Below are 21,882 nucleotides of genomic sequence, written 5' to 3'. Positions count from 1 at the left end.
AAAAGAAAACTATAATAGAATAAGACAAATCTTATATAAATAGGTTGCAAAATTGAGCCCTTAATAATCATTTTAGGGCGAGATAATTGTAAACATTTTTATAAGCTTTATTTGAATCTATTAACCTAGCTACTTTGCTTGCCTTAGACAATTTTTTTTGTTAGATTAATATTAGAGTAAAGTATCACTGATAAACAATTTCTGCTGAAAAATTTGAAGGATGCCTTTAACTTGAAATAAGATCTTACATTAAGTTGAGTTCCTCTTGATCTAATGATATGACACATGATCCAGTGTCCTTAAATTTATAAATATCAAAAAGAAAAAAGGAAAAAAGTGGGGGTGAGAGTATAAAAGGGTGAGTGTCGCAACCAAAATCCAAGAAACCTAACAGAAAAATTGTCCAGATTTTTTCCAACAAAGCAAAGGCGGTGAGACATGTATGTGGAAGAAAGTAGCACCTCTTCTGCTTAGCTAAACCCCCGAACGCAGCTGCGCCACTCGTTTCATGCCTCAGCCTCTCGCCTCGGCGTGATTGCTACCACCTTGTTCGATTCATTCGTGTGATGTTGTATGGGTTGAACAAGGGACAGAGATTGCTTCGGGAATGGAGTGGGACAGCAATTCCGATCTGAGCGGGGACGAAGAGGAGGAAGGGTTCGTCTTCAACGACGGCGACGACGCTGGCCCTCTCCCGTTCCCCTTCCCCGTCGTCGAAAACCTCCTCCAAACGGCTCCCTGCGGCTTCGTCGTCACCGACGCGCACGAGCCTGACAACCCTATCATTTACGTCAACACCGTCTTCGAGATCGTCACCGGATACCGCGCCGAGGACGTTCTCGGCCGGAATTGGTCAGTTTCCGCTTCGGCCTCCATTCGTTGAATTAGGTTTAGGTCTTTTCAGGCCTACTCTTTATATTCCATCCTGAGCTGCTTATAAGTCAATTGCGAATGTGTTGAATTGAAATTTGATATCAGAATACATAGTTTGTGCATTTTCGTGTTTCTACCGTGATTATTTTGTTAGAATTAAGCGTTGCTTAGATTTGTAGATATTTTAGTTTTGTCCATACGTGTAACTTCTGCTCCGGTCTGGAGTAAGTCAATTGTAAGGTTAGATAATGTTGAAATGTGCAGGAGATTAAGAAACGCTTGATGAGAAAGTTGTTGATTGGTACTATGAATGTCGTGAAAGTGTATCATGACAAATGGTGTAAATGATGATTAACTTCCTTATGGTGATTAAAGGATTAGGGAAAAATAGCCTAATAATGAACTTCATTAGATATTAAACAGTGGTAGTTTTTCACCATGTGTTTGAAGCTTTTTGACTTGGACTGAATTCTGAAACTCCACTGTTCAAGAACCATGGTTAAAAGAGATTATTGAAATACAGATGAGGCTATTCCGGATGTTTTTTCTTATGTATACTGAGTCATGTGTTGAGGGATTCTCATTATTTTTCTGGCCTTCATTAGGGTTGGGAATCCAAAGGCTTAGGCTGCTTTGTGTATTGAAAGCTTTTGATTAGCTATGGGTGTTCACTGTGCAACTTATTTTGGCAATGGAATTTAGGGTTTTAGGTCTGGCCACGTTACTGTTTTCTGATGAACTGTTAATTCTGATATTTGACCACTGATGTATTGTTTTTTGTGGGGAGGACCTCAATCCTCCAAATAAAAGATCCTATAGCCGCAAATCTACCCAACTTTCTTGCAGCCTCTGCAGTTGGTGACGGCCCATTATGGTTTCTTAGTGATTCCTTCTTTTTTGTTATCTAAAAAGCATTATTAGTTTCATATTCTATTATGTTTCAATTTCTCCTACTGCATGCCATGATTCTCCTCGTTATACTTAATTTTTCAGACTAATTTGTTCTCATTGTATTGTTGTGGGTACTTGCAAGTTGCAACTGATTTAGGACAATCATATCTGTGATTAATTGCCTGTTTCAAAAAAAAAAATTCTTTGATGAATTGCAGTGTGATTAAAAACATAATAGTACGAGTGTGTTAAACTGTTATCTCTTTAGTACAGTCTTGAGTCTCCACTGTATTAAAATTTGTCTTTGAATCCTACTGTGTGGGATAGCTATTTGGGGATTTCCTTTGGGTTCTCCAACAGAGTGAAAGAAGCATATTTCCATGGCAACTTCTTGGACTAATGAGAACTCTAAAATTGTTATATTATTTACTAGCAATTAGAAAAGAAAAAGGATTGAATTCCAATGCTCCATGTTAGAACAAGATTTTGGATCAGCTGAAAGTTTGTCATTTCTGCTCTGCCCTCCTTTCTTTGAGTCTTCAGGCTCTTTTTATAGGGTAATTGTCACTTTTTTTGGTGTACACTGGCGGCACTGAGGAACAGGGCAATTGTCTCTGATGTATAGGTTACCATATATCTCTAATTTACCCGAGAGAAGAAGTATTAGTTTGGAAGTCTATTTTTTAGAATGTAGAGTAATTTTTTATTGCCTTGGAGGAATAAGGGGGAAAAAATTAAGCAGAAGAGCATTTTAATAAGCAAACAAACAATATTTGTTGGCCCTTTAACACATCTCTTACTTGCTCAAGTCTATGTCAGTCTGTTGCGTGATATTTATAATTCAATGTTTTTTTTGTTTTAATCATTTCAAAATATTTGGCAGCCGTTTCTTGCAGTGTCGAGGTCCATTTGCTAAGAGAAGGCATCCGTTGGTGGACTCAACAGTAGTTTCAGAAATTAGAAGATGCCTTGAAGAGGGGATTGAATTCCAAGGTGAGTTGCTGAACTTTAGGAAAGATGGATCTCCTCTGATGAACAGATTGCGGCTGACACCTATATATGGAGATGATGAGACTATAACACATGTCATTGGAATCCAGTTCTTCACAGAGGCAAACATTGATCTTGGTCCTGTTCCGGGTTCTACAATTAAGGAATCTGCTAAATCGTCTGATCGATTTCGTTCCGTGCTTTCCTCGTTGCAGACTCTTCCAGTGGGGGGCAGGAATGTATCTCGTGGAGTTTGTGGGATTTTTCAACTGAGTGATGAGGTACTGTCTCTCAAGATACTTGCTCAATTAACTCCTAGAGATATTGCATCAGTTAGCTCTGTCTGTAGACGATTATATGAGCTGACAAAAAACGAAGACCTCTGGAGAATGGTTTGCCAAAATGCATGGGGCAGTGAGACTACACATGTTTTAGAGACTGTGCCTGGTGCAAGGAGACTTGGATGGGGTCGGCTGGCAAGGGAATTGACCACTCTTGAAGCAGCAGCATGGAGGAAGTTGACTGTTGGAGGTGCTGTTGAACCCTCACGCTGTAATTTTAGTGCTTGTGCAGTTGGTAATAGAGTTGTGCTTTTTGGTGGTGAAGGGGTTAACATGCAACCCATGAATGACACCTTTGTATTGGATCTCAATTCTAGTAATCCTGAGTGGCAACACGTCCAGGTAAGCTCTCCTCCTCCTGGTCGTTGGGGCCACACGCTTTCTTGTGTTAATGGTTCTCATTTGGTTGTATTTGGAGGCTGTGGAAGGCAGGGCTTGCTCAATGATGTGTTTGTCCTGGACCTGGATGCAAAGCCTCCAACTTGGCGTGAAATTTCTGGATTGGCACCTCCACTTCCCAGATCATGGCACAGCTCCTGTACTCTTGATGGTACTAAGTTGATAGTTTCTGGGGGATGTGCAGACTCTGGAGTTCTCTTGAGTGACACTTTCCTCCTTGATTTGTCAATGGAGAAGCCTGTCTGGAGAGAGATACCAGTGGCATGGACCCCACCATCTCGTCTGGGCCACACATTGTCTGTTTATGGTGGTAGGAAAATACTGATGTTTGGGGGTCTGGCCAAGAGTGGGCCCTTGCGTTTTCGTTCCAGTGATGTATTCACAATGGATTTAAGTGAGGAAGAACCTTGTTGGAGATGTGTGACAGGGAGTGGCATGCCTGGTGCTGGAAATCCTGGGGGCATAGCTCCTCCTCCTAGACTTGATCATGTTGCTGTTAGTCTTCCAGGTGGGAGAATTCTAATATTTGGTGGGTCTGTTGCTGGTCTTCACTCTGCCTCTCAGCTTTACATTCTTGATCCAACTGATGAGAAGCCTACATGGAGAATCCTAAATGTACCTGGGTGCCCTCCAAGATTTGCTTGGGGACACAGTACATGTGTTGTTGGAGGAACAAGAGCTATCGTACTGGGTGGTCAAACCGGGGAGGAATGGATGCTAAGCGAGCTCCATGAACTTTCCTTGGCTAGCTCTGCCATCTAAATCCAGTGAATAAACACTGTTGTATTGAAGGGAATACTACACGGCTCTGCTTGATGTCGTGAATTTGAACATAAGTTAGCGGGAAAGGTTGCATTAGCGGGAATGGATGCTAAGCATTGCTCTGGTCAGAATGTGTATATCAAGTTGTTACGACAATGCATTTGCTTGAATGGTTGGTTCTGGCTCGAGAATAACTTCTCGTTGAGTGACATGAGACGAAGTTTTTTTTGAGGTTTGTGAGACTTTGCCCTTCAGTACGCATAATGAATTATTCTTCCTGAACAGAATATTAGTGGTAATATATTAGGGTAGTTTCTCACTTGATTTTCCATGTGTTGTCTTGTTCAAATTCTGTAATTTGAATCACGATAAAGAGAAAAGAAGAAGAAGAAAAAAAAATTGTATGTTAATTCCCGTAATTAGATCTATTATATTTGATGGAAATCTCTATTGCTATTTTATGTTTCTTAACACAGTGATCTGACATTTATGGAAAGAAGACTAAACCAACGTTGTGAAACAAGTATGCCTGAAAAATTAGTATATTGTTTATTTAGATCGTGGTGTGCCTAGTTAATACATAGGTTTCTATTTTATGCCCTTGTCGACGATATTGTAGTTTCTGTTAAATTTCAGTCTATTGGTCACAACAGAAATTCCTCGTAGTATCAAGTTGTCCCGCAATCCCACATGTTTTCTTTTCAGAATCTGGTAGCATCACCGACTCTTTTAACCATTTTTTAAGAGAACTTTTAAAATATAAATATATTTTTAATATAAAACCACTTTCAAACATATAGTTTAATTGTATTTTTTTTGTATATTTAGTTTTCATTTTACAATTTTAGATTTTAATTAATTTAGTCGACTAAATTTCTTTACTTTTAAAATTAAGTTTTACCATTTTTTATACCTAAAACCCTTACATTCCCTTTTTCTCATTCATTTTTTATTAATTACGTTGTTTTAAAAAGTTATTGCAAATTTATCAATTAAAACATCAAATTAACTTAATATGTACAATCTCTTGATACTAATTAATCAAATATAAAATAAAGATAATCTTGTTGTTTGATTTGAGATTTTTTATTTTTTTAATCTATTATTATAATTTAAATCTATTAACTAAACTTACATATAATTATTATATATCTTATATTTATTTTAAAAATGAAAATTATATGTTATATTTATTTTAAAAATGAATTTTGTTATTATTAAATTTTGTTTAACATATTTTAATAAAAAATTATTATTTTTACTTTTATTTAGCATTAATATAAATTTTTTTATCAATTTTTTTAACATAATAATAATTTATTCATCATTTGATATTCAATATTATTTTTAACAATAACGGTACATCCTATTTTAACATAAAAAGTAAAATATACATGATAAACAAAGAAAAAGTAATAAATTATTTAATATTTATTATTATTTATTACAATAAAAATTAATATAATTATTACATGCAGTTTGATTTGTTTGGCTCAATTTTTCATAATAAGATATAAAAATCAAATTAAACCAAAAAAATTACAATTTTTTAGATTTTTTATTTTTGTAATTTATAATTATTTTAGATTTGGTTTGGTTTTGAATATCCGGACTTTTAACACTGTATATGTCCTTTATTTTATTTTTTCTTATTCTTCATATTGTTCTTTGTCATTTCAATTTAAAATGGCAATCGTTGCTACCCAATTTGCCTGATTCTCGGGAAAGAGTTTTCACAAGCTTATTATATGTACAATGAAATTGAAGTAACAACCGTGTCACTTATACTTTTTAAGTGAAAGTAATTGTAGACAAATGATAAGCTTGTATTTTTAATTATTGACAATTTAAAAAAAAATATTGAAATTTAAGTTGAAATAAAAATATTAAAATTATGGATTAAAAAAGATTAGAAGTTGAAAATTCTTAGAAACATTTTGGTTGAAGAAAAAAAATACTAAAATTCTCTCTCGCTGACAAATGACACTAAGAACGTTTTCGTTACACAGTTATGTACTATTTATTGTTTGCTTTTCATTTTCCACTGTCCTTAATATTTTATCATGCTTCTATAACTTAAGCTTGAAAGAGTTAAAAATAACAGGCAATAAAGATTAGGTTGAGAATAATTAAACGCATATAGAATAAATTAAAAACAAAATAATCGGCAACAACTAAAAATACATTTTAACGTTAGAAAAAGTTTATTTGGCACCGTCAAAAAGATTTTGATAATTGAATAACTTTAGAAAATATAGAACAAAAAAAACGAAGTCAAAGAGAAATTCCTTCAATAAATCCTGCAGAATTTTGTTGAAAATGATAAACTCAAGTAAAGTAAATGGTGTGGTTTGTACAGGGACGGGGCATCAGCATCTCATAAAAGGTTTATTTATAATTGAAAAGCATTGAAAAATTGTCACTCAAGTTCTCACATTACCCCTTTATAAACGCCTTTATTGCAAAAAAGATAATCCAACACAGTAATAAAATAAAATAAAATAATAAAAAAACGTAGAGTTGGGAGAAAGAAAAGAATGGAACCAAACAAGTGAAGTAGTACACAACACATAGAGATAGGAAGACAAAACATTCTCACTCCGAACAAAATGTCGATTAACAGCGAATCTACGCCGCCACCGCTGATCGGCAAAATCGGGCCTTACACCGTCTTCATGACGCCGCCGTCTACACCCAAACCCTCCGACGACCACCCCGTCACCACCAAGATCGCACCTCCGCCGCCTCAGATTCCCAAAGCCGTTCCTTCCCCCAAACCCGTCTCCGACCCCGACGATTCCGTCTTCGGCTTCTTCAGAAATGCCGTTACCAAGGTCCAAACCGGTGCGTACTTGACTCTTCTCAACTCTCAGATTATGTTTTTTGTTTTCCTTATTCTAGTAAAAGGAAATGAAAGGATCCAAGTGATTGTTCCTTTATGTGTAACTGTAATGTAATACTTTTCAGTCTGGTTGAGGAAGTGCACTTTCTATTTCTAATGTTTTGGATTTCATGAGATTCTGTGGATATTCCATTTTTTCCCCCCCCCCCCCCCCCCCCCCCCCCCCCCTTTATTTAATTGATTTCAGATCCTATAATACAATAGGACTTTGAGTTTTATATTCTTCTGACTAAATGCCCATTACCTTTCCTTTTACAGCACACTCAAGTTTGGATGATCATTTGGCACGTTGGTTTGGGTTGAATCAGTCAAAGTATCAATGGGCTCTTGACGATTATTATGAGAGCAAGGGAATGGTAAGCATTTGATTGATACTTAGTGATACTAATATTTTCAAGATTAGTGTTTATATGCTTTTAGAATTGGATTTTCTTCTGCTTGTTTTGATGTGACTACTTTTGGTAGTTTGATTTGAACCAATGTTGCCAACTTTGGTGGTTTCATCTCAGAACCGTGACTTGGTTCATGTGTACCTATTTGCGGTTCGCAAATTGGGTTGCCCCCATTTTGCAATTTGATGCATCAAACATGACGAGCCAAAGTTGAGGTAGAAGATGTAGGGTTGTGGAGCCTCCAACATTGATTTTTGGGTTTGGAATTTGCTAGTTATGCTTTTGGGGTGAATGTAAAACACTGATGGTGAAGTATGAGAAGGAGAAAGAGGAGGAAAAGGTGTTTGTTGTGACCTGGAACCCTTCTCCTGTAAATTCTGAACTTCACCTACAAAAAGAAGGAAGTGGAAAGATGAGGTGAGAACAATGGACTATCTCTCACAGGCATTGTGATGATTGCCACTTCGGAGTGGCCTAGGGAGTCCAAATGGGGCTGTTGCGATAATTGACAGTGAAAAATATCATATATTTGACATGGTAACTTATCGTATATCACATACCTGTACCCATACTGGAGAGTATTGTATATCAGGTAACTATGATTTGAATTAATATGCTTTGAATCAATTTTACCCAACTTCAAAACAAGTGGGGCCTTCCCTGCTTCTTTATGGTCAAGTTAGTGATTATTTTCATATCTATTTTATTAGGCTAATTGATTTATGACTTAATCTTATGAAAGTTGGAAGGAAGTGCTCGGTTTCAGTTTTAACAATCAAAATGGTAGTTAGTGAAGTACAATTTGGAGTCTGATGAAAGATTGAAAGTGTTCAGAGAAAAGAATAGTTTGAGATAAGAGACTCTCTTGTGTTATTTCTTCTCAACATTGAGGCCCTTTATGACATGATTATATTATGGACTGTTCCCTGAATATTATGTACTAGTAAATAGGTCTTCCATAGCAATGTGCCATACTATGGTGTTCTATAATTATAACAGCGATCTGAGATCTTGAACTTTCTGGTAAGGAGTATGGTGCCTTTTCATTCTGAGGAATGAGCATTTTATTTTACTACTAAATGTGTTATTATCCAGTACCCATGATCACTCCCCCCTCTCTTTGTAAGTGAATACAAGATTTTCAGACACTATCATAGATATGCTATGTCCTCTTTGTTTCAACAGCTTAATTCAATTCTCATTTGACTTGCACAATAAAAAGTGTCAATAGTGCATATATGTGTGTATTTGTGGTGGGTTTCACTTTTAAAATTTTGAGGTTTTGACTGTAGGAAAAAGGAGACATTAAAGTGAAAGAAATATCGAGCAAAGTACAGAGTGTTTGACTTGCCTAGAGTTGGTGGTAAGTAATACTACCTTTGGCTTGCAATTTTGTTATCCGTGAATTGTAAGAATGACCCTTTTAACTTAGTGATTTGTATCCTTATGCAGGATTATTCAAAAGTGAGGTGTGAAGACTCCTGCTTTGAGTATATTTATACCTTTGTATTTACATGTGGAGTAGAATGTACGCGTCTGATATGTCAAAGTTATTTGATCTAAATCCATTGATATGATTCAATGGTTATTTTCCAACTCCTGCCAGTTGAGTCTGATTGGACAGTCTCTACCTGTAATCTAATTACCAAGTTATTTTCTGGGGCAAATGTTTTGTTTTTGTATTGTAGTTTGGGTCATGTTTTTGGGCTTCTCATGATGGCTGGGTTTTCTCCTAAGCATTTTGTTTGTAATCTGAGGGGGCTAAACTCTGCAAAAACCCTATGCAAATTATTTCAAGCGATAGTGTGATTGGTTATTGAAAAAAATCGTAATTTGTCCAGTAGTTGACTAGTTCTCATCTCACCGTTTTACAATCATTTAGTTATATAAACATAAATGAATTATGTTGGGATCCTGTATGATTGTATATAAACTGTAGAAAATCTTAGCCATCAAAATGTTGGATTATGTAGTAAAAAAGATGTAAACATTATTGGAAAAAGAATAGTTGGAGCAGCAGGTGCAGCTAAATCATGAACTTGAGGATCGATATTCCGAATGTCAATTTCGGCTTACTCTTGGTATGTGCCTTTTATTTGAAGTGAGTTCGGCTTACCATATTTCAGGGATATTTGGCCAATGGTAACTAGGAAAATGGAACTATGAGGCTTAGAACATCCGCAATCCAACTTCATGAGTACTCAATCTTTTAATCCAACACCTTTCTTGAGGCTCTTAAATAGATTTTACAAAAAATCTCATATCTTTGCATTTCATCAATAAAATGTTAAAAATATATTTTTATTATTTTTTTATTTTAAAATATGCTACTGATGCTTATTTACTTTTCACCCGAACATTTCTCCAACGGGTTATGCTAGAAGTAGATGACTATTGGTGTCAATTAATAACAACCATTAATAAACACCAACACCAAGGAAGATCATTATAAGTGATAATTTTTTTTTAATATTTAATGTAAGTAACATCTTTAAGATTCAACGAGTATATTAAGTTGGACTAGCTCCGTCTCAATTTATTCATTGGTAGTATATTATATATTAGATGGATTTTTTAAAATTTGTCTAAATTTTTTAGAACATAAACTAAAGAATTATTTAAAATTGTACGAAGTACTTGCATAATTAGTTCAGGTAAAATTAAAAAAATATATTAAATAAGATTATCTATAAATTACAATTAATTAAAAAAAATTATAAAAACAAAGAATGAAAGAATAATAAATATAAAAAATAGCTCACATATTTAATGTTGGCCATAGCATGTCTGCTTTCCTTTGGAACAACGATATGAAAACAAAAAAAAAAAACATAGGAGAGGCAACGTTTTAAGGAGAGAAAGAAAAATACTACGTTTCTAAAAAAATACTATAATTGCGTGTTTTAACTACACTGTACATCGTAATTAAAACATAGCTTAAAAACGAAATTAGGGCCCAAAAACCCTAGTAAGGGGTTTTGCCGTGAGTGCCGACCCTCTCTTCTCTTTCCTTCCCTTATAAACTTTAACCTTCGCACCGTTTCTATTCTTTCTCCCTCCCACTTTCACTTGCAGGCCAAACGCAGCGTTTCGGCAGCATGATACGCGGAGGCGAAAACTACGTTTCTTCCGCTCCGGCGTTCTCGAACGACGGCAAGCGCCTTCTCGTTTGCAGCGGCTCCACCGTGTCCATCTTCAGCACCGCCACCGGCTCCCTCGTTTCCTCCCTCGAAGGTCACACCGCCGCCGTCACCGCCGTCGTGGTGATCCCCTCCTCCACTGGCCTAAGCTACTGCTGGACCGCTTCCGTCGACGGAACCATCCGCCACTGGGACTTCTCCGTTCCCGAATGCGTCAAGATTATCGACCTTTGCTTACCCATCTTCTCTATGGTAACACACTCATTACCGATGTTGTCCTAAGCTAAGCATTTGTCAAATTGTTATTCGCTTCAAAACTTTTTATATTTTTATTTTTAGGTGGTGCCTTCGATTTTGTCTCCGCGGGAAGAAAACGGGAAGAAGACGGCGAATGCTATTGCTTACGTGTCTGTTCAAGTTATAAACGCACCGGACAATCGCCCCAAGCCTCTTTATGGACAGATCAGGAAGTGTAATTTGACCCACTTTCGCTCCGTTAGCCAACTTATCTTGAAAGAGGTAAATTAAATGAATGAATGTGACATTAGTGTAAGCATTGTGAATTATGAAAGTTTGAACTACGAAAATCAGCTGCACAGGTTTCAATCAATCATGTGCTTTTTCATGTTTTTGCTGCTAATTATGAATGCACAGCTTGTTTTGTTGTTTCTAAGAGTAGTTAGAGAAGACCACAAGTGAATATAATTAAGGACATTTTTGTTAAGATGAGAGAGGAGGGAGGGAGGAGTGGTGGGAGAGCAATACTCATACATTATGTCATTTGGACTGCTTGCTTTTTTATTTTTTTAATTCAGGTACTTTGTAATTAGAAAACCCCTGAAGATGGTGATTTCCAAAGCAATGTCTACTTGTACTAATTTACTCCCTCCAATCTCGAATATAAGCAACAAAAGTCCCTTATTTTTATGTCTCAAATGTAAGCAAATCTCAACTACCTATGCCTTATTTAATGAGACTATCTCCAAAATATTTTTTATTTAATAAGGTCAAAGACTTTTTTTATGCTTGATATCAAGTTCCAATAAAGGATAGTTTAGGAAAAATGTTTATTTTTTAATTGGAAATGAAACAATTTAATGAAGTTAACTAATTTTCTTAATAAGTGTGAAGTATGTCTTTTTTTCCTTATAGTTAAGATTGGAGGGAGTATCTTCTAACTAGAAATTAGTTGATTTCTGTTCATCGGTTCATTCTCAGATGTTGTCAGTCAACATATATGAGAATGTGATTTAATTATTATTATTTGTTGTTGTTGCTTAAGTGCATGCATGTTCTCTCGCTTTTTGACAGACCGAACGACCAGAATCTTTAACCATTAGTCACTTGGGAAATTTTTTGGGTATAAAAGACAAGCGGAAACTTCATATATGGGCAGTTCCTAAAAAGGACTCTGATTCTGCTGTGTCTAAGAAGATTACCCTGCATCATACAAAGACCTTTACTGTTCTTGCATTCCATCCGACAGAGAGAACTGTGGCTGCCGGTGATGTAACTGGAAGAATTTTAATTTGGCATGAATTTGGTGCTCAGAAGTTCTTGAACAGTAGCGGATTAGTGAATGGAAGATCAATGGATCAGGAAAATAAGGATGGGGTAAGGCAAAATGATGATGCTGAATCAAGCGTCACACGGCATTGGCACTCTTCTGGAGTGAGGTGTCTATCTTTCTCTTCAGATGGAGCCTACCTTTACTCAGGTAAATTATATTGCTTGTAGTAAATAATAGAAGTCATTGAACTGGGGAATATGTTTGTCTGAACTCTCCTATACTCATGTCGAGCAATATAATTTATTGTTTATATGCCTTCATTTGATATCCAGGTGGGAAGGAAGGAGTTCTTGTGATTTGGCGGTTAGACACAAAAAAGAATTATTTTTTACCAAGATTTGGATCTCCACTTTTGTATTTCGTAGAATCTCCTGATCGATCACTTTTCTCAGTAAGGATTACTAATGTGTAGTTGAACATGTAATAAAATTAGAAGTCTCTGGGTCTGTCCTGACAATTAGTTCATATATCTAACTAATTAAGGGTTTGCAGATATCTCATGCAGATAATCAAGTGCTTATATTGAAGAAGCCTTCAAAGCCAATGGAAATAATAAGCTGTATTTCTGGTATCAAGGTTAGTTCCTATGTTTGTTCTCTTTGTATTCTTATTTCTAATGCACTGGAAAACCACTGATTTTGATTATCGGACAACATTTTAGAAATGATTTTCTTCATAGGAAAATTAAATTATCGACCCACATTATAGTTTTCTCCTTAATATAGGCTTGCAAGCTTGAAACATCAATGGTCAGTTTTAAGAAAATAATTGATTTTGATGAGGGAAATTTTTTAATTCACTTCCACATCAAACTATACTATGAAAATATAAGAAAACCTGTAACACCAATGAAAAGAAATTTTATTTTCTATCCATTTTATATCAATATATTAATATTTTCCCGGGTGCTTGCATAACAACTTGCATTTGCTGAAACTTGATGTAACCTTTACATTTTTTGTTTTTGCAGCCCCCTTTGCCTTCTCAAGATATATGTGAAGGTCTTTCCAGCCGAGTTGCCTTTGACTGCACTTCTGGTTTATTGGCTGTACAAACAGAGAATTATGCCATCCAATTCTACAGCTTGTTTGCTAATCGCGAAGTTTATGAGGTAATATCTTTTTATTTAAGTTTTTTTTTTTTAACATTTTGAAATGTCTTGATCCAACCCCCACCCCCACCCAAAAGAAAAGGGAAAAAGGGCTTCAGTCTTTCTGCAAGGGAAATGATCAGTTGGCACTAAATTTTTATTTAACTATTTTAAGTTAAAAACCTAGTAAATAGACACTGTTGCTTTTACCTCTATATGTTGTTGGGGTAAAGTGTATTTTCATTGTATTGAGAAATTTTATTTCTACCTTTTTCTCCCTTGATTAATGTTTTAACAAGCTTCAGATATATTTCATTATGCTTAAGTTCTCATTGTTTTTTAAATATATGTTTATACTTTATATTGATCTGGTGTTTGGTTGAGTATTTCTGCCTTAATTTATAATTACTTTTAAGGTGTGATAACAGCATCAAAATTAAACACATAAAATGTATAATGTTGAAATTGGTTGCTCTGCAGGTTCAAGTTTGTGAAAGAAACCATCAACCAGTTGATGAGGTCACGGTATGTACTGGTTACATATAATTTCATCTAATGTGATATATTGACAATCTTGGTTGTTAGTATTCTCGCGTCTTGTCTCAGCTTATAAAGCATTTGATTGATTATTAATCTGTTCAATGGAATATTGTGGTTACAGGTGGTGGTGAGCTTGGTGGAGCTGTCTGTCGATGGCTCTATGATGGGTACAGTTGATGTCAAACTTCCTGAAGATGGAATAGGAGGTTTTATTTGCTTGAAGTTTTGGGATTTGGATGATAACAAGAGATTTTCATTATCTACCCTTATTTATGAACCACACAGGTTTGTCCACGGATTATTTTATCAAGGAAAATTAAAAAATCTCAAGTTTTATAAGTGGGCCCACATAATGTAGGGATATAGGTAACTTAATTGAATGGCATGACTTATTCAATTGTTCAGTGTTGGGGTTGATTTTTTGTAACTATTCTATAACTCTGCTAGAATTGCACTTCTACCTTGTCAAGCTGAATTTAGGTGTGTAGTGCCTTTAGATATATTAGAAAGTGGATTTGACACTTATATCTACTTATTGATAGGGATGCTCATATTTCTGCTGTTGCTTTCCATCCAACTCGTCCTATGGCTGTCAGCACATCCTATGGTGGAGATTTCAAGGTAATTTTGGATAAATTGTTATGTATGCTTAGGATTTGTTTCTGGTAGCACTTATTTACTTCACTTTTGCATATTTCAGATATGGGTTTGCAGGGAAGAAATTCAGCAAAAAGGCCAGATGGTTCGGAGTTCTGGTTGGAGGTGTCATGCTGTTGGGTCATACAAGTATATAATCCTACTATGATTGTTAGAATTAACCAATATTTGCTTGTGTAGGCTATAGATGTTGAAGAAAAAACCAACCAATACTTTACCGTTTAAGCTTTGCCTTCAATATGTTAACCCCAGGAACCTCTTATCCTAGTGTGTTGTGAACTTGTAAAAAAGTGGATAACTTTATTGAACAAGGTAGTTACCATTTAAATATTGGAAGGGACACAGATTATGGATATCAGATAAGAGCAAAATCGTTCTCCTAGATTTCTTTTTAAATAAAACAAACAGGATTAGTAGTAGTGGCATAAAGTTCTCTTAGGTTTCCAGATATTGCTGGATGATATATGCAGCTGTTTTATTTCCTTTATTATTTTTGTTGGTTTTGCACTTGGAAGTATATCATTTTGTTGTAATTTGGCCCCTTGACAGCACTTAAATAAGACTACTTATTTGCAAAATGAAGAAAATAATTATATTCTTTACTTCAGCAGGATGAGCAAAATATGATTTAGCCGCTGATTGCTTGTGTTTGAAATTTAGTTGATTATATGACTAACTCATTGTCATGATGTCGATACATTGTGCCTTTGCAGAAATAAAGCCATGAGAGCTGCTGCTTTTTCAGCTGATGGTTCTGTGCTGGCAGTTGCAGCAGACACTGTTATTACATTGTGGGATCCTAATAATAATGTCCTCATTGCTGTTATAGGAGAAACTCAAATGGTGATCTTCTTGAACTCTGTCATCTCTATTATTATTTTATTACTATATTAATTGTTTGTTTCGGACCTAATTTTTTATTTTATTTTTTAAAATTTTCCCTATAACAATTTAGTGGTGATGCGGCATGCATCCCCTTTTGTTATATCATCATCCATTCTAAGGTGGTATATATAGATGCATGCTATGTCATAAATAAGTGATGGTAGGAATGATTTTAAAAAAAATGAGGACCAAAACCAACAGATTTTTTTTATGAATTAATTTAGTCATATTTACAGAAGCAACATATTTTACCCTGAGAAGAAAAACATCTGAGCAAATAATTTCCTTTTGTTGTATTTGAGTGTTCATGCCTATATATGATATTGCTTTTTGGGTTCTATATTTTAGGATTCATTAATTAGTACCTATACTTGTTCCCCCCCATTATCTCTAATTTGTTGTATTTTTTCCCAGCCTATTATGAGGCTCGTCTTTGCTGGAAAGTCAGATTATCTTCTGTCTGTATGTCATGGTTCAAAACCGCAGCTGTCTGTTTGGAGTATGTCAAAGTTAGTTGCATCTTGGTCATACAGACTCCAAATAGAAGGTTTAAAGATTTTATTTCTTTTCCTATGATATACTGACTATGATTTCATGTGTCTCTTGTATTCAATTTTAGAAATCATGTATCTTTCAAATTTCTACCCTGTCTGTCTTGCAACCAGTAGAGCTTGTCTAAATTTTTGGTTGATATTTTTCACTTTTGTTTTTTGTGTATTAACAGATACTGTTTTATCTATCTAAACTTATGATTACATGATGGGAATACTGTTGATCTCACAGAATTTGATGCATATTCATGCAGCTGTCTCATCTGCAATAGATTTGTCATATTTTGCTGTCCTTGCTCTCCTTCCCGAATCGAATGAATATACATTTAAAGGTGATGGGATAATCTTATTATTCAATGTGACAGATCCTGTTCCTGTGGCTTCCTGGTCAGTTACTAAGGTACGATCCTTTTGAGTCTCTCTGAAAAATTCTGACTATAGGCCAAAAATTGAGTTATCAACTGTCAGCTTTGAGAATGGTTTGTAATGGTTTCTAAATCCACAGTGCAAAATAGACAAACATGGATTAAAAAATGTTTAGAAACAGAAAACTGAGTGAAAAAGGGAAAGAAATGAGTGAGAATTTTCAATCTATATAGTGCCTGACTGACTGCATTCTCTTTAGTATGCTTGAAGATTTATGTTGCTTGGCTTGTTCTTTCTGTCTTGCTCTTTTCATTTAGGCCAAGGGAGGAAGGCTTGCTTTTCTCAAAGGAGATCCATCAGAACAAGCAGTTATTGATGGGAAACCAACGCAGACACTGCTTGCATATATAAATGGAGATCATGAATATGCCATCTTTCATCCATCTGGCGGAAAAGCCTGTGAGCTTAGTATGACTAAGCAGGAGGATCTTGTGTTTGAAGAAACAGGTGCGATAACCTTACTTCATCTATTGTGTTTTGATCAGGTTTATACTGTTCTGCTCCATGTATATGGAAGAAGACAAGAAGTCATAGGTCCAAGTTCAATCCCATTAATATGTGTATGTATTAGGTGAAAGGAGCAAATCGTGGCCACACAATTTAAAATGAAGGGTGAAGCTTATATTTAATTGAAACGATTTTGATCATTCATGTTAATTAACTCCTCTAATGATCATACTAGAAATGTCCCATAAAGAAAGAAAGAAAGAGAGAATGAATTGAAATAGGTTGTATTGTTAAAAAACTTCCTCCTTTTTGTTGTCTTATATTTTAGTTTTCTATTTTAGTGTGTTAGGTTTATGGTAAAGAAATTGTCCATAAATAGATTGTATTTTATGGCCTTGAATTTCAGGACAATTTGGATACACATCAATTTATGGAGAGCTTCCCAAGTTTGATTTGAAAAGGAAAATGGATTCATCGATTTCATCTGCTGCTTCTTCTTCCAAGAGGCCTTGGGTGACCATATTTAGTGGATTATCACAATCGTTGCCACCCCTCACTAAATTGTGCTCGGAATTTTTGGAGTCCCTGCTTGAGAAAAGGACAGCAACTGTAGAATGACATGGAACAGCATCAAGGGATGATTTTGTTTCTTTGATGCCCACCTAGCAGAGCTCAAGAGGCCTAAGGACTGGACTTGAAGTTAAGATATTTGAATGTTCCCTTCAAGACTGGTGTAAACACTACCTTCTACCCGCTGCAGGTCGGTCTGGCATTAGCAATTTGCCATTTTCGCATGATGGAACTATTTGTCAAATTAGCTGATGCAGGAAAAGATGGGACAACAAAGATTTCAGCTTTAAGTGGTTGGCTAGATGGCTTGGTATACCTGAGATGTCCCCCCTCTCTAAAACCCGATTTTGCCTTGCTAGTGTGACCTTTAGTTATAAATATTCTTTAATTTTCAATTTTTCAGTTCTTGGATGGGGCGAAATTTTTTACTGTAATGAATGATAATAGTAGTTTGCAGTGTAGCAATGTTGTAAGCTTGTAGCCACTGTCAACGAGTCTAGGTAGTGTAGCGGTGAATGCTATGGAAGCTACAGTTCCTATGTCTAAATATTATGAAATTGTGATCCTAAATATATAGTGACAATTTGCTTTTTCGTTTTTCTGAGATATGAAGCCTACACAATATCCCCACCCCGCTCCAAAATTATTTGAAGCCTGCATGCATCTCACAGCAAGAGGGCATTAATATAAGGTTTTTTAATGACTATCCTAAGTATTGATTAAAAAGAGTTTAATCAATTAATTTAGTTACTTAAAAATAAATATTAAAAAACGATTTTAAATATGATATTTGTATGTCTTGGATACTAGCATTCTCATTAAAATGAAACCTTTTTTCATAGCTGGACTACGTACGTTGATAAATGAGAGTAGATGTGATACAGATCGAACAATGGAAAGTACAAAAATGAGGATAGGAATAGGACCACGTAGCCGAACCGGATTTAATACAGCAAACGACCATCAAAGAACATTATGACATTGGTTTAATTCGTTCGACAATGACCCTCCCTGTGGTTTTTGACAGAAATTTGATAATAATAATAAAGAACAATCTAATTGCATGTCCTGATCACCTACTCTCTCGCCCTCAACAAAGCCTGAGGAATATGCCTGTATTTATTGTGTTTTTTTTCTTAAATATCATTTTCTCATTATGCCCTTCCTTGAGCAGCTTGGCTTACTTGTGCCCAGTTGTTCACCCGTTAAGTGTAAGTGAATGCATTGATTTGGGAATAAACCGTGTCATCATTTTTGTAGTTGATAAACTGACACTAAGTAGATAAGAGCTATCTATTTCTTCACCTCTTCAGGGTTTAACCATGCATAGTTTGGATATTAAATATTCACTATTGTTCGAGGATACTCTAAAAATGTTAAACGGCAAGCTAGTTTCGAAATTTCTGAATGAGCCTGTGGTCATGGAAAGACAAATGTTAAACTGCAAATTCTGGCGGCAATAATTTGCTAATTCACAAACGGAAAAATTATTATAACTAAAAAAATCTGCGAGCCATTTGTCTTATAATGATAGAAAGTCATTGCTTTACGTGACTTCCCTCTTCTTCAACATATACATTTTAGAATTGCTATTCGGAGCAACAATATCATCATGGTAAAACTATTGTAATTTGTTGGCATTACATGATTAATTGCTTTCTTAAATAACAAAATCGTTCTTGCTAAGACATTTTTATACGTAACACTACTAAGTTAACTACCACAAATGACAAAATAATATATTTTGTTAAGCAATATTAAATTATTAATATTTATCTTTCGTTGTCGTTGCATCATTAATTCCTCCTAGTCTTTTTTAAGTTGAACAACCTTCAATGTAATAGTTTTGAAAAGTAAAAGATATTTTGATAATTTGTCTAAGATTCATTCTCCTACTTGCCGAACAACTTTTGAGGCTGCTCGGGGCAACGTTCAACTAACACATACATAAATGCAAGCCTTTGATTAATTAAGTTAACTTTGAAATTATATATTTGCCGTCGGAAAACTACCACTTCATCGCCAACTTCCGCTCATTTAGTGTTATTTGTTTTATGCAAATGTAATTTATTTTATGAGTTATGCCAACGAGTGTTTTAACAGTATTTCTTAAAGAATTAATATATAAATAAAGTTCTTACTGAAAGACATAATAGAGCGTGTTATTTTATTTGTTAAAGGATATATATATATATATATAATAACATAAACCATGTTTTATTTTACCATTCTCTCTTTATTTATTTTTTATTTTTGGATTTTTATTGTGCATGTATGGGCATATAATATGTAAGCTATAAATACAATTCATCAAATGCTTCAAGACTTTAACTTACAGATAAAAAAAAGCACTGGATGCTTTTTTTAATATAATTAATACACATTTTGTCTCATATAATTTGTTTTTTAAGATAATGTGCACTTTTTAAAAAAAATATTATGATAAAATGCCTTTGTTTGATATATAAAAATACTCTTGTTAAGGGTGAAAAAATAAAAATAATTTTTTTATACTATTATTAAAAAATACTCTTTTTTTCATTTTTTTAAATTTTTAGAAAAATAAAAATCAATATAATATAAATAGCAATAATCAGCTGAAAAGCCCACCCTATTCACCCATTTTATGCATTCCAGAGCGGAGTTAATGTATGCAGATAATATAGACAACGTAGTTTTTCACTAAGAAACAAAGAATCCCTTCTCCTTTGTAAATACCGTGACAAACAACAAACATATTTTTCCAATTTCGATTTTTCCTCAAAAACAAACGCAGTAGATGCAACGGAAACGAAACCAAAAACTATGTCACACTCTGTGGCCTCTGCTGTCTAGGGATTTGGTCCAGATTATATTCATGCAAATCAGTTCATGTGAACGCCCAATTGATATTCATATTAACTATAAATAATTAACGTTCTGAAGTACATGACAGCTCTACTGCCCCTTCCAATTTTCAAGTGGGGGATTGTAGCATTATGCATATGACAACTTGCGTGACAGCCAGTAAATCCATGAAACTAATTCATGTTCTGCTCTATTATATTAAAAATTTAGTCAATGTAATTTATACTCACGGTCAATCTAGTCTTTTGTATTATATAAACACAATTTATTCTATAATTATGTAAATATATCGATAATTTAGTCTTATCATCAATTTTCTTCGGTTTGCGTTAACATTTGTGACAACGTGACATGCTAAAGAACGATGTGGTAAATTCACATGGTGAAAGTGAAACGCACACACTAGGTCAGACATATGTGGATCAAATTGTCAGAAGGAGGAAATGAGTTTGTTTATCTTTTATTAAGTCACCACAAATTGATCTACTCCTCTTCCTTTTTACCTTTTTGTGAAAGAAAGACGGAAGTGTGGGTTGCTATGCTCGTTCTCGTGTTTGCTTCGCCAGTTACTGTGATGACATGGCGGCAGATGGTGGCTTTTGGTTTGTGGTTGTTGTATTCTTGACCTTTCTCCATGTGTATTGAAGACGACGAAAGATAACTTCGTAAGGCAAGGTGTTTCTTTCAATTTCTTTGTCTGCGTTAATGACCTTCATTCCGTTTTCGTAGCATTTCTCCCTGTGGCTGCCATTTTTGTTACATTTCTTGTCGATTTTTTCATTATTGTAGACAGATAAGTGATTATACACGTGTTAGGGTTTAGGGTTTGTTGATGATGCTCCAATGAAGTAAAACAATGATGCTCTGTTTTGGGTATAAAAATGAATAAATTTTATTATTAATACAATGATGTTATGTTTCATTTTTCTTTTGACTCTATTTTGTGTATTTTTTTTTCCAAAATGTCTTATAAGATTAACTTTTTGTTGCACCATAAAGGTCGATTTGTCTGAAATGATGAAGGGGTATTGGAGTATGTGGAAGGTGAAGAATGTTACCGAGAGTCATTTGAGACAAACCTGATGAACGTGTGGACTATCCATGACTTGTGTAAGGCTTGAGGTGGATATAGTGAGTTTTAAAAGGTATTTTATTTGGTACCAAGAAGAGAGTTTGAGGATGGTTTAAATTCGTTTGATAATGATGAGGATGCCTTAGCTATGTGTAACACAACTTTCCTTGATCCAGACAAGGATGTGCATATATATGTTGACCATGTGATAGATGACATGTCAGAGATTCCATTGAGGGTGTGTCTAATGTTGTTTATGAGACAATATTGGCAACACAAATGAAAAAATGACTAATGGTGAGGAAGTGGGTGTAGATGACTGAATTGGAGATGATGTTCTAAATGAAATAGATAGGATAACAAGAAACATTGCAAACTAGTGTAAATATTCCGAAGGTGGTGTGGGTAATGTGAAAAAAGGAGATGTAGTGATTGAAAAATCTGTAGAGGTTAACCATCCTTTGTATGATATTCCACTTGATTGTTGTGGACGATTTTGTCATTAAGTTATATTTGTTGGGGATCATTTTGTCACTG

At 34.9% G+C, this 21,882-nt stretch overlaps 3 protein-coding genes across 3 annotated transcripts; all 3 read left to right on the top strand.

The window, feature by feature from the left end:
- Window positions 1-394: 394 nt before the first annotated feature.
- Window positions 395-4,697, top strand: ZTL2 (clock-associated PAS protein ZEITLUPE 2). Its single transcript, NM_001248942.2, has 2 exons — window positions 395-852; window positions 2,648-4,697. The coding sequence occupies exons 1-2, from the start codon at window positions 608-610 to the stop codon at window positions 4,254-4,256; spliced, it is 1,854 nt and encodes a 617-aa protein (NP_001235871.1). The 5' UTR covers window positions 395-607; the 3' UTR covers window positions 4,257-4,697.
- A 1,985-nt stretch (window positions 4,698-6,682) lies between these two features.
- LOC100793586 (uncharacterized) lies at window positions 6,683-9,217 on the top strand. The gene is made up of 4 exons (XM_003541219.4): window positions 6,683-7,100; window positions 7,417-7,514; window positions 8,843-8,913; window positions 9,003-9,217. Exons 1-3 carry the CDS (start codon window positions 6,866-6,868, stop codon window positions 8,894-8,896), a joined length of 387 nt encoding a protein of 128 aa, XP_003541267.1. The 5' UTR covers window positions 6,683-6,865; the 3' UTR covers window positions 8,897-8,913; window positions 9,003-9,217.
- A 1,196-nt stretch (window positions 9,218-10,413) lies between these two features.
- On the top strand, window positions 10,414-18,030 carry LOC100807740 (WD repeat-containing protein 75). Its single transcript, XM_003541230.5, has 15 exons — window positions 10,414-10,942; window positions 11,030-11,209; window positions 12,002-12,407; window positions 12,533-12,651; window positions 12,753-12,836; window positions 13,231-13,371; window positions 13,831-13,875; window positions 14,012-14,175; window positions 14,433-14,511; window positions 14,591-14,676; window positions 15,261-15,390; window positions 15,847-15,979; window positions 16,238-16,383; window positions 16,667-16,856; window positions 17,263-18,030. The coding sequence occupies exons 1-15, from the start codon at window positions 10,649-10,651 to the stop codon at window positions 17,472-17,474; spliced, it is 2,409 nt and encodes an 802-aa protein (XP_003541278.1). The 5' UTR covers window positions 10,414-10,648; the 3' UTR covers window positions 17,475-18,030.
- Window positions 18,031-21,882: the final 3,852 nt, after the last annotated feature.

This window comes from Glycine max, chromosome 13 (assembly GCF_000004515.6).
Source record: "Glycine max cultivar Williams 82 chromosome 13, Glycine_max_v4.0, whole genome shotgun sequence".
Taxonomy (NCBI): Eukaryota; Viridiplantae; Streptophyta; class Magnoliopsida; order Fabales; family Fabaceae; genus Glycine; species Glycine max.
The sequence above is the reverse complement of the archived record's forward strand: the minus strand, read 5'-3'. Positions and strand labels throughout refer to the sequence as shown.

Bases quoted from the DNA above. Each gene is read 5' to 3' on its own strand.
- ZTL2 (NM_001248942.2), top strand. From the start codon at position 608: ATGGAGTGGGACAGCAATTCCGATCTGAGCGGGGACGAAGAGGAGGAA. The intron at 853-2,647 runs GTCAGTTTCCGC...AATATTTGGCAG, and splicing joins GACGTTCTCGGCCGGAATTG to CCGTTTCTTGCAGTGTCGAG.
- LOC100793586 (XM_003541219.4), top strand. From the start codon at position 6,866: ATGTCGATTAACAGCGAATCTACGCCGCCACCGCTGATCGGCAAAATC. The intron at 7,101-7,416 runs GTGCGTACTTGA...TTCCTTTTACAG, and splicing joins CGTTACCAAGGTCCAAACCG to CACACTCAAGTTTGGATGAT. The intron at 7,515-8,842 runs GTAAGCATTTGA...TTTTGACTGTAG, and splicing joins ATTATGAGAGCAAGGGAATG to GAAAAAGGAGACATTAAAGT.
- LOC100807740 (XM_003541230.5), top strand. From the start codon at position 10,649: ATGATACGCGGAGGCGAAAACTACGTTTCTTCCGCTCCGGCGTTCTCG. The intron at 14,677-15,260 runs GTATATAATCCT...GTGCCTTTGCAG, and splicing joins CATGCTGTTGGGTCATACAA to AAATAAAGCCATGAGAGCTG. The intron at 15,391-15,846 runs GTGATCTTCTTG...ATTTTTTCCCAG, and splicing joins TTATAGGAGAAACTCAAATG to CCTATTATGAGGCTCGTCTT.